General features: G+C 38.8%; 1 protein-coding gene across 2 annotated transcripts in view; it reads right to left on the reverse strand.

The window, feature by feature from the left end:
• Window positions 1–12537, reverse strand: part of pik3r2 (phosphoinositide-3-kinase, regulatory subunit 2 (beta)) — a 31230-nt gene extending 18693 nt beyond the window's left edge. The window contains exons 1-2 of one of the 2 annotated variants that reach the window (XM_087812010.1): window positions 12316–12537; window positions 6276–7091 (exon numbers count right to left, since the gene is read on the reverse strand). In XM_087812010.1, the coding sequence (XP_087668136.1) occupies window positions 6276–6594 (319 nt within the window). In that variant the 5' untranslated portion in view covers window positions 6595–7091; window positions 12316–12537. Of the gene's footprint in view, window positions 1–6275; window positions 7092–8273; window positions 8309–12315 lie in introns of those variants that run through there. The other variant, XM_087812012.1, reaches the window with a different exon arrangement.
• Between the last annotated feature and the right edge of the window lie 76 nt (window positions 12538–12613).

Raw genomic sequence — 12613 nt, forward strand, 5'->3', positions numbered from 1 at the left:
TTCGCAGCGAAGAAACAGTGTGGACAGGCCATGCATCAAGTCGCGACGCACCATCCATCCCGCTGTCACAACACGCCTCGGCGCTCCACGTGCACGCCGGAGCCAGGACCACGGCCCTAGAAAACACAGGTGGAAGCCAAGCGATGCTGGACGTCCGTCAGCCGACATGTTTGGCACGACTCCAGCGACAACGTAACAATAAACCAGAGACGAAATGAATGGAGAGGAATGAAGGAAAACAGATGCAGAAAAAAACAATCGATGAACTACAGTTAAATCAAACTTTGTTGTTAAATTTGAAGTGTCAAAAACACACAATAGCTCTTAATAAAAGTTGAGATAGCAAATTAACTAAATAAGTTTGTTGAAAATCTACTCATTTTTATCAAGATAACAAAGTAAAAACCAGCATTTAAAAATGTAAGATATATAAAAAAGACATGTGGTCCCTAACCACCGGACCTGGACCCTCTACCACTCCCTGAGGCCTTTTTAACTGGGGTGCACAGAAAGAAAAAACTATATTTTGACAATTTCTGCCCAATTGATTAGAACTGTGTAAGGTAAGGTAAGGTAAAACTTTATTGATCCCTCAGGATGTGAAGGGTGTTTTGTTTTGAAATAAAATTAAACTGTCACTCTCTCTTGGGAGCATGTTTACTCAAAAAATACGCCCGTAAAATAGCGCAAACAAGTAAAAAAAACCTCCAACATCTTGCAGAGCTGTTAAAACGGCCGGGTACTGACCGAAATGCTTCGGGTAGTATCGAGTATCGAAACATGCTTCGTCTTTTGACGCCAAATTTCAATACCCAGGTGTGATCAAAACTTGATATTGTGTGGACAAAGGCGGGGAACATCAGATTAATTTACTACTTGTGAAAGTGTTTCTTGCACTGGAAAATTATTTGTTATTGAATGTTTTATTTGGAGGGGAAATTGAAATATTCTGAAAAAATTAACTCGATTTAATGTCATTTTCTTTTTGAACAAATTTATCTTTAAAAAATGGTATCAGAAAAAGTATCGTTCAGGAACCCATATCGAATCGAGTAATCAGTATCAGTACCAATATCCAAAATGTTCGATTGATATCCAGCCCTTGCTGTTGATTCAGCTTTATTGCTGAGAGGTATTTTTCATGCACTGAATCTGAAGGTCGGTCCTTGAAAATAAAAAATACATTTAGCTGGTCCGTGGTGCAATAAAGGTCGGGAACTACTGACATAAACAACCCACTAAAAGTAGGGCTCGGTATCGAACTGAGATTCTTTTGTGGCGCCGAACAAAATGTTTCTATTATACTGAGTGTCTCTCTGTGCCAAGTTTCACGAATCGAAACTGGATAATGTGTGAATTCTTCTGAGAAAAAATCTGTTGGCTTTCACCGGTATTCATTTGTAACTTATTTCAACTCAAGGCAAACAGCTTGGACTCAATATTTGCAGTACGTGTTTTGTCATTTCCTTCTTGTCAGAGTTGCTTCTATAACATTGGTTTGGAAAATGGTTCAGGAACTGGTCTCGAAGCAAAGGTTTCGGTATCAGTACTGGTATCAAAAGTTTTCAAACGATATCCAGCCCTAGTAAAATCCCTATAGGATGTTAATGTTCTCACTTTTGTCTAAATCTTGTCTTAAAATGATTTGTAAAGAGCAACAATGAGTTAACAGTGGGAAAAAATACATCTAGAAAATGTAATGACAACTCTTTATAAATGCAGAGAAAATCCTGCTGGTCCTGCACACCTCATTTAAAGGAAAGAGCTTGTGATTTTCTTCGAATCAGGAATCTTCACTGCAATAATGAAGTTTCTTGTTGGCTAAAGCCATAAATCAATCAGACACGCTCAGGAATTTTCATTTACTGCTCAGGTTTCAACAGAAAAAGTCTCTCAGACTATAATGTGCTTGGATTGGATTCACAACCATCTGAATTCAGCTGGTTTCTATATTCAGTTCCAGAGGCCTTGGATTCAAGTTCTTTTCAGTCTCATGTTTCTTTTCCTCAATCTCTTTCTCTAGTGTCTGAGCCCCTCACCCACCGCTGCCTCCGTGGATTCTTTGAAAGTGTTTTCCTGGTAGACCGAGTGGAGGCCTCTCCTTTCTGAGAACTGGGCCTGCTAACATGCTTTATGGCTGCCCAGAGACAGTATCAGACGTGTGTGAATCAGAAAGAGAGAGAAAGTGCAAAAGAAAATAAAAATGGAAGGATGGGGGGAAGGAAGGAAAAGGGGAGGAGTTTAACAAAAATGCCAAGACATGGTTCACCTCAGCGAGCAGTTAAAGTGAGGCCACAGAGAGGAGCCAGTAAAAAGAGAGGAAAAAAAATGTTTATAGTCAGAAAGTTATACATAAGCCTCCATCGCAACGAGAAAAAAAGAAGTACACAAACACAAGTTGGGTAATACAATTCTCAGTATTTTAAAATTGAAGGTTATAAACCAACTGTGCATAACTATACTCCAACCTTGACTGGATGAAACATTAGGAATAATAATAAATACAGTCAAAGTACAATAAAAAAGGCCAGTAAAAAGACAAAAGTCTGAAACAAAACCACCAAGAGAGATTCTGCTAAAAGAACTAGAGCAAAGGTTGCAACTGGGAAAGTCAAAGTACGTGAGTTAAAATCAAAAGTTATAAACAAACTTTGTAAAATAAAAGATTGGCTGGAAATGCAGAATCTGCAAAACCGACTAGCGCACATGTTATTTAAAACTATACAAATAAAAGTAGACATTTGCATTATTAATTCAAATGGTAAAACCATACTGCAAAATTACAGAATATGGCAATTGCATGCATCCACCTACATTATTCAAATGTGTCCGATCACAAGTTAGCAAAAAAATGGTCTATATATTCCTTGACTGCATTAAAGATTAAAATGAATAAATAAAGTAAAATTACAATAAGATTGGCCCAAAAAAAAAAAAAATCACAAGTACGAGGCTAGAGGTTAAGCAAGAGTTCAACAGTTTTGTTGAAAAACTGTCTAACCTGTCAAGTTAAATTCATCACAATTGGTCAAACTATACATATAAAACTGGAGATTTGAATCTAAATAATTTGGTTTACTTGTTCATATTTATCAATGTACGTAAGAGCTAGCTTTTTTAGCAACATAACATGCTAATTCCGTTCTAGTCATTTGGATTTATCGCTCAACACTGACACGACAAATATAAAATAAATAAGAAGACTAAAAAAACTTCTCGTTTATTAACTGAAGAATGCAAAACAACAAGTTGTTGCAGTTGTTTCAGTGCGTTGCCATCTGAACACTCTTGCAGATAAAGACTAAAGAATAAAATTGTGGGTAAATATCACATTTTTTAATACCAACAATGTAAGTAAGTAAGTAAGTAACTAATTTTTATTTATATAGTGCTTTTCCAGACCAGGGTCACAAAGCGCTGAAACAATCAAAACAATATTCAATAAAGTATATACTTTAAAGGTGAAGATAAATGTGGTGCATGATACAGGGTATCTGAATTTGCCTCTGCATTTATTGCACCTTTGTCATGAAATAAAAACACTTGCAACATGCTTTCACAATCAGCACTTTCACTCGCCTTATCTCTCATCGACTCGACACCAACTTTTACTGCCCGACTGGTTTGACTCACTGTCAGTGGAAGCGAAGCCTCCCTCCACCTGCATTTCTAATGACAAACCCGTGCTTGTTCGCCGATACACACCCTTAATGCCGCGCATGACTTTATTGGAGAGAGCAAATCTCATGTGATAACATTTTTTGATGAGCTTGAATAAAACTGTCCTTCTCCCTCAAGACTTTTTCGGAACAGAATATACTGAGAATTGAGTTTGATTTAATGGATCTCAATGGGGGCCAGTGTACTTTTCTGAGCAGCCAACTGCAGTGAATAGCCAACTGGCCTCATCAGAGGTAATTCAGAGTTCACGGTCTACGTGCTCTGAGTGGTACTTAGGCCATCTGTCAAAAAAAAAAAAAAAAAAAAGCACTGGGGAGAAACAGAGATACAGCATTAACGAAATGGAATGTAATTTGCCGAACAAAATAATAAGACAAATGATCTTTCCTGGCGATCGTCCACTTGTTTCCGAAGTTTAGAAGCTATTAAAGGCGTAAAGCTGGATTCGTTTTCTGCAAGAATATAAGGTTGATTGAATAAATCCATTTTCTCAAAGTAACAAGAGTGAATCCAAAAAGTGTTTTCTATCCAACTGGACTGAACCTGGACCTGGTTGCGGCCGTGAGCGATAAACATTAGTGGATCCCGAAGGACCTGTAGGGACCTGCATTGACAGCAGTGAGTGATCCCATCACAAGTTAACAGCGCTGAGAACAGGTGTGAGATTGAGATCTGATCATGCAGATCACATTCAGTGCTCGCCTGGACAGCATGTGGCTGCATTCTTGAAATCAGCGTCAACGCCAAGAGCCCCGACAGACTGTCAGTGATGGATTTTTATGTAATTTAATATTGTAAATAGGATTTGTTCAGCATATTTTTCAAATGTTGAACATCTGTCTTGTGCTCTTTTGGACTTTATAAGACACGTTTTAATCGAACAGAACATATCCCACACCCACATAATTACAATTCTATTTTACCAGATCTTCATTCTCCTTTTTTATTTCAAAATGTAGGTTAAATGCATTATAGTTTACTTGTATCAAGGTTTTGTTTTGTTTTTATTGGATTTCTATCATAGTAATTTCATGGTGTATATTTCAATAAAGTGTCTTTAAATAAAAAATAATTCATTGTTCTTTTTTGTGTTGCAATTCGACTTAAAACGAGACTGAGGATGAGAGGATACAGCAAAACTACAGCAGCTTTAAAGCTGATATTTGGACATGTTTTTGCTTCGTAACAAATAGAAGCAGTTACGACAAGAGTAAAAGGTTCTGTAAAATCATCAGAATGAAGTACAAGGGCTACTACGAATACGAATACGAATACGAATACGAATACGAATACGAATACGAATACTACGAATATATAGTCGTATCATATCACTGCCCCTGTATCGTGATATGTACACACCAGATTCTTCCTTGTTACAGTTCACCTACTAGACCCTTAAATACTAACATTAAAATATGTTAAAGCTAGAGAAGTTTGCATACCGAAATTTCCTTTTTGCAAAATAACTACTTATTTGTAGCAGTAAAAGTAAATGTGACTCTTCTGAGTCATTGTTTCATTGAGTACATACCCAAAAAGAAAGTGTTGCACAAGGGAAAATAAACAAAATGTGTTTCTTTCAGATTAAAGAGAGAAAAAGTCTTTGTATAACTATTTGTTATACAAAGGTTCTATCATTTATTATTACCTTTAAAAGCAACAACAACATCTGGAGAATTATTTCAAATAAAAACAACGGTTTTTACTTTAATTTGAATTGTTAAAGGATGAAAGTATTCAAACAGTGGAACATAAACTCTGTACAACATGTGAACTCGCACACAGAAAAATGTCAATTCCAGGTCACGGTTAGAGCGTGAGCGCCGTGGACGCATATAGATGTCAAATGTAATGTGAAACCTTCACAGATTGACGACGGAGCTGAACAAACGACTCCTTCAACAGTGTTCGGAGAAGCTATTGAACAGATATTAGTGATGCAATGAGAAGAAAAGCTCCTTGTGATCCGAGATGTTTAATGTTTATTAGCTGCTGGTACTGCAGAGCCTTGTTCGTGATCTATCGGCACAAACCTCCATTTAATGATGATTTAAACATTTTTAGGGCGTTATAGTGAGTCATCGTGTTAAATATTTATGCATTATATGGTAATAACACAAGCCGGAATGTACTACAAAGATGTAAATACATATTGTTATGTGATAAAAAAAAAAATACATATGTTTATTTGTATAATTCAGTAGATTTATCGAGTTGGTTTTTGCAAACATGACTTATAATTGTTCAAGTATTTTAGATAAATTTCTGTATTTGTAATTATAGCTTCCACAAGAACTGATAAACTTTCAAATATTGTGATTAAACATAAGTGTCAGAGTTATTAAAATGTTAAATAGGATTAAATAAGTTTTAAATTCATAGAAAATGATATTATTATGTTTAAATATTGTAAAATGACCCAAGAAATGCTGATTCAGTTATATTTCATTCATCCCACCATTCATAATGTTGTAAATCACTTGTTTAAAAATAATATTTGGTGCAAATTCAGTTGCTCTGTAAACCTGTCATGGATCACAGATCTGTAAAAAAGGAAGTAATAATACATCCAATGTTACAGAAATAGCGCTCACCTTGAGGTGACTCTGCACTGGGAGCTGCAGGGAGGGGTCGCTGAGATCTGGGTTGACTGGATGGAACCGCCATCTTCACCGGTCCCACGTATTCCACGTAAGTCCCGGGGAAGTCTCCTCTCTGCTTGGTGCGCTCGTTGTAGCCCAGCAGCCAACCCAGGCACTCGGGCTGGCGCTCGCAGCCGCCGCGGTACTTCTCCGTGGACTGCAGCGACGCCTTGCTCACCGTCAGGACGTCGCCGGCTTGGAGGTCCAAGTCCTCCTCCTGGTCCTTGGTGAAGGAGTAAAGGGCCCGGTACTGGAAACCTTCCGCCTCCATTTTGTTTTACGAAGCAGAAGTCAAGATGGCGTCCGGATTAGGATTCATGCACGGCCGCCGTTGAGTGCGACGGTTGAGATATTTGAAAAATCCTCCGCAAAAAAAACAAAGTGGTTATTAAGTCACTGGCTTCCTCGGTAGATTTTAAAGGGAGTGCGGGGCGAAAAAAAAGGAAAGTCATCCAAAACTTAGAAGCATTTTCAAAGTCTCTTCCAGATCAGGGCGGCTGCTGCCTCAGACCGGACCGGGGTTGGCCGACGGGTGCAGTTTCCTCAGCTTGATTCCTCGGTTGAGCCAGATGATGGAGCAGAGGGAGAACCTTGGCAACATGCTCTCCCGGTCGGCTCGCTGGGGTGGGTGCTATCGGAGCAGCCCGGTCGGTACTTGCCGGGCCAAACCCTTGTTGGCGCCCTACGGGTCGAACGGAGCGACGTGATTGGAGGACGGCGGAGCGGGAAAAGGTCATTAATCCTCCATTTTCTGGGAATCAGGCTGACCTGCACGACAGAAAAATAAATACATTTAATTTTATAACGTGCATGATCGTTCGTCTAAATAACAAACGCTGGAAATTCAGCGAGAAAATGGCGAAACTGCGGCGCGGTTTCGGTTAAAAAAAACCCAGTGAGATCGAAAGATGTTGCTGCGTCACTACCAGCAGAAAACTGGGTCCTTGGACAGAAGCCTCTGTTTTTATTTTCTCTTTACGATCTCACAGCTCAGAATGATCAGTAACTTTAACACTCGAGCGACCAGTGCAATGTTTGAAGATATTTTAGTAAAAACACGACGAAATGCTTCCCTAAAACAAAAGCTGCACGACACCTCCAGTTTCAAACACATGATCACGAAAAAAGGAAATGAAAAACTGCTGAAATATTCAGAGCTTTACTCTTTGTGGAAAATGCCGACGATTATAAAAGAATGTATCTTCAGGTAGTTAAGTTAAAAGAGATCTATTTTATGACGCAAGTTTTTATTTTGATATCCATAGATCGACCAGCTAAAGACCATGGAGCGTCAAAATATTTGTTCCTGCTCGTAATAAACGCAATAGTTCCAACTTATTGTGACCTAAAAGTCGCGATAAAACTTACAAAATAAAAAAACGAATTTCATCCAGGACGCTAAAACCGACAGTTAAAAGGGGCAGGTTACAGTTTCCAGAATAAGTACGACATCCGCGGCCGGCAGACGTCCAGGACAACGGTGCCTTTCTGACGTCTCCGGCCCGGGCTGACGCCATGTCGACGGGCTGCTCCAGGTACAGAACCCGAGTGAAAAGAAGGGACGAGAGGAGCCTCAAAGTTTTGTTCTGCGCATGTATTGAGCTATTTGGGGGAGATTTCCTAAAACGTCTCGACACACATAGGGCCTGTTTTTTTTTCTTTTCCGAAGGCCCTGCGTTGTGCAATCGTTTCATAAATGTTCCAGAATGGACAGCGAAGTGAGTGATGCATTGCAGACACTGAAATAAAAAGTAGGAAGAGGGAAGGAAAAACAAACCGGGTCGCTTCTCCCTCGCAGCTTAAATGCATGCTTTTTTTTTTTGGTTTTAAAAAATCTCCAGGTATCAGCCGGGCCTAATACGATATTTACGAAAAAGAATCGCGATCGGGTCGGAATCCTAAAGAAGGCTGAGTGTTGGGTCGCAGGATGCAGCAGAGGGCAGGACTCACCCCACTTTCCATTCAGACAGAAGCCGGAAAGGCTCAGCCAGACTCTCCGTCCAACATCCTTCCAGTCGAGGTGCCAGGGCGAGACACGTGGCACTGGCGTACCCAACCACAGCCCGCAATCCTCACACCACCGTGCCCCCCCACAGTACTAAAACCCCCGCCCTCCTCTCTCCTCTTACTCCTCGCCCCCCTCCCGACACACAGTCCTGCCTCCAACCGACACCCCCCGTCCACAGCCGGCAGAAAAAGTCCAGTTGTTTTTTTTCCAGTTGCCATGTCCTTATTTTGTTTACGGCGCGAAAAAGGGATCCGTGTGGAAAAAAAACGGGGAGAAAAAAGACGACGAAAAAAAGGAGGGAAGTTTGCTTCCTAGTCCATGTTTATGATTCGGGTCCAGAGAGCTGCCACAACACTGTCTCCTCCCCGAAAACAAAAATGAATCCTGCTTCAAAGTGGCAGCAGCAGGAATCACCTGCTTCTCTCTCGAAACGACAGAAAAAGAGAAGCTAAATAAAAAATAGAAGAATCCCAGAGTGAAGCGAAGCACTTTGCTATCAGTGGACTCCAATGGGCTGAGGGAGAACCACGGGAAAATAATTAATGAATAGGCAGCAAGGAACTCACTGTTGCTGGAGAGAGGGAAACATAATCCTGCGCCGTGATTGGCCGGCTCCCTGACCATGTGCTCCGCAGTCACCACCGACGCCGGGCAAATCAAGGAAACGTTCTAATATTAGAAATGTATCTAGGCAGTGATCAAACATCTGACCCAAACAAATTCACCTTTTCCACACACACTACACTTGTGATCACATCACAAACAACTGTTTTGTGTGTATTTATGTGCAGGTTTATATATATGTAAGATGAATAAAAAGGCTTTAGTTTAAAGGGGTTTTTGATTTAAAAAAAATGTTTTTCAAGTAAATATGAGAGAATGATTGAAGATCATCTCAATGGATAAACACTGGTCATTTGGATTCTCTTTAAATATTTGTTTAATTCATTTAAAAAGCACTTTACCAGGCCCGAACAAAATGTATATTCTTCCTAACAGGAATTATGAGTTGATGTTTCTTTAGGCTTTATTTATCTTAATAAACAATTTCTCCAACACCAGATTTATTGTTGTTGTTGACATCACCATATCAACATTAACATTTCTCTACAGTACATTGATTTTGAGATAACAAGAACCAGCCGACCGGCCACATTATACGACTCGGCTTGCCGGATTTGGCCCCCGGGTTTTCCCTTCCAAATCCAAAATATTTGTGCTCATTCGTCTGACAATAGTCTATTGATAATTGCGATCAAAATAGTGTCCTTTAAATAAAGCTTACCTGATATACCTTACCTAATATAGATACACCACTACTACAGATGCAACACTAATAGACTCAAGGACTCAACCCAAATTCCTGAAATATCTCTAGAGGTATTAACAAAGTCTATCTAATATACATTATTATTATTATTAAGTATTGTGTAGTAACAGAAAAGCATCACATGCTACATTTTAAAAACACATAAAAAGTAAAATTCCAGTGACCACAGTATTATTGTAACAGGGATCTCTAATTGGCAAGAATCTGGAAATACCACAAGCATCATAATACAGAGATACTATATATTGCGATACCGTAGGAACAATATTGTACGGAAATCGTCAACACACAATGAAGAAGCAGACAAAGGTTCTATACTTGTATTCCACAAGATTAGAAATACAAGCATTTGCCTGATATTTTCTATAGTTTCTTGACTGTGGTGAATATTTGAATGTTAGTTATTAATTTGAATTAAATTCCAATATTTAAATGTATTGATATTTTCTTATACCCCTAAAATACAGAAATGTCTACCTGCTCAAACACCTAAAAAACCTCCCGACGTAAGCAACACGTTTTGCTTTAACAAATCAAAATATAAAAATGTGGTTAAAAAAAAAAGTAGTTCGAAATGACGACATAATTTAAACTCAGGGATAGTTTGTTTATCAATAAAAGGTTAACACTCACGATTTCTATTGGAGGATAAAAATTCAACTTGCAATGTGGCGTCCGTGTTTTTACTCGCACGAGTACACAGAGTTTTTTTTTCAACTGTGTGTATATTGGCCCATTCTGGCTCGGTGAGTGTGGAGCTGACGACTGAGTCACCAGCACACAGCTTGGCCTCCAGCCATCGCTCCACATGGAAGTGAAAAATCTACTGCGCCACAGGCAGCGAGGCCTGGACCAGCACACAGGAGCCAGCAACACACTTTAGTCTTGGCCTAATACAGAGAAATGTTCTGCGTACATGTTCGCCATTCTGTCAAAACGTTGCGTTCGTCCAAGTCTAAAAGTCTTCTTGGCAGAATGGATTTACTTTTTTTAACATTCTTAACATGGACTGCTTGAGGAACGTGAGCTTATGTTACTGTTCCACTTGTTAGCGTAAAAAAAAAACATGTCAAAGTAAAGCTTTGTGTTCTTGCTAATGAGCAAAAGATGATAATAACGGCTCTAATAATAACATAACAAAGGAACATTTTGTTAGATTATAAGAACTTACTATGGATATTAACGAAAACTAAACAACCCTCTGGGTATTGAGTATTGATCAATGGTTTATTTGCATCTTAACCTTTTCTTTCTTGCGATGAAAGTAAAGTTAATTTACCTACAAATGAAGGTTATGGCTGCGGTTCAACTAAAGTTGAAGCCAGACCGATACAACAACACAAGTCATGATACATGTTACGATAACAATGTTGAAAGACTATTCGATGTCGGGGTGAAAATGAAGATGGGTTATGATTTTGGGGGGAAGACTTCATGACGATACGACTTTGTCGACAGGACGACTAAGGATCAGTCTCTATTATTAAAGTATAAAAACACAAAACAAGTGTAGATAAACTAACATTTATAAGGCTATTATTAACTGGCTGCAATGCAGCTAAAGCCAAAAGACAATAAGAAATATATATAATACTTGATATAGAACGCTGTAAATTAAGTATATTAAAAAGTATAATTATGCTCATCTACATGTCCACATGAATACAGGCAATGAGGTGCATTTTACTTTTAACTGTTATCATGAATATTATTTCTGTATCATTACGGAAACGTTATATTAAACATCTAGAAAAAGGGATGATACCTTATACGATAGTGTTTACATAATAAAGTGGTAATAACCCTTCTTCTAAAGTGTTTAGAATTTAATGAGGTGAACATGTGTTCAAAATATTTTTTACTTAATATGAGCTTAATATATATACAATATATGTCATGTTAATATTTGGTTTGTAAACAGTAACACAAACAGGTGTTTATATAGGTGTAATATGTCGTTTTTTGTTATATTTTTTTCTTTTTTACTGTAATATTAACAAAAGGGAAGAAAAAAAAGCGTGCACGAGCACGGCCTCGACTGCTCCCTATTACATGACCTCTGGAAGGACCGTGAACGCATCACGACTGCGTTTTAAATGACAGTTGCATTTTCGGGCCGAGAAAAAGTACATTTAATAAAAAAACAAAATAAATAAAGAATGCATTCACGTCCTTCACTTTTTCAATTGAAATACTTTTAATAATATATATAATATTAAGTTTACATTTCCATGTGTATTTTTCTTTTTAAAGAATTTAAGCGGAATCTTGAAAAAAAACTGCTTTCACACGTGTATAAATAAACAACATAATGTCAATTACATTGAAAATAAAAAAGTAGGAATAAATGAGAAGTAGAAGAGGAACTTTGGAGTCCTAAATAAACATTGCAATAACGGCTCTGGGATCAGCCACGACGTGTCGTCTGGCTGCACGTTACTGTAACACACGCATGACTTCTTCTTTCTTTTTTTGTATCAAGAAAAGTATCAAAAAAACAGCAGATAAACTCTTAAAACTTTAGGGACGAAGCCACAAGTCAACAGCGTGGAGTCGCTCGGCATGAGTTAAACAAGCTTCCACCATTTTCCAGTACACTGTCCGTCCCGCTGTACTGGAAAATGTGCAATAACTTGGAGAAAAAAAAAACTCACCGCTGATGTTTTCTCTCACTTTCCGTCAACTCTGGACAAATACTCAACCAGTCCGCGTGTTTTCTCCGACGAGAAGGTTTCGGTGCGAGTCGTAGTCGTAGTGAAGCATATGTTTGGCGTCTCGCTTTGACTTCTTTCTGTCGCTCTTTCTTTCTTTTCCCGTCCAGAACTCCCTGATCCCCCTACACAGCCATTTTCCAACTCGGCGCAGAGGGAGGGCGCACGGGCGATCCCGAAGGTTGCCGGAAAAGACCGAACCCTCCTGAAGCTTCGCTTGATTCAATTTTTTTTTTTTTTT

The sequence above is a fragment of the Callionymus lyra genome, chromosome 16 (genome assembly GCF_982586985.1).
Source record: "Callionymus lyra chromosome 16, fCalLyr1.hap1.1, whole genome shotgun sequence".
Classification (NCBI taxonomy): Eukaryota; Metazoa; Chordata; class Actinopteri; order Syngnathiformes; family Callionymidae; genus Callionymus; species Callionymus lyra.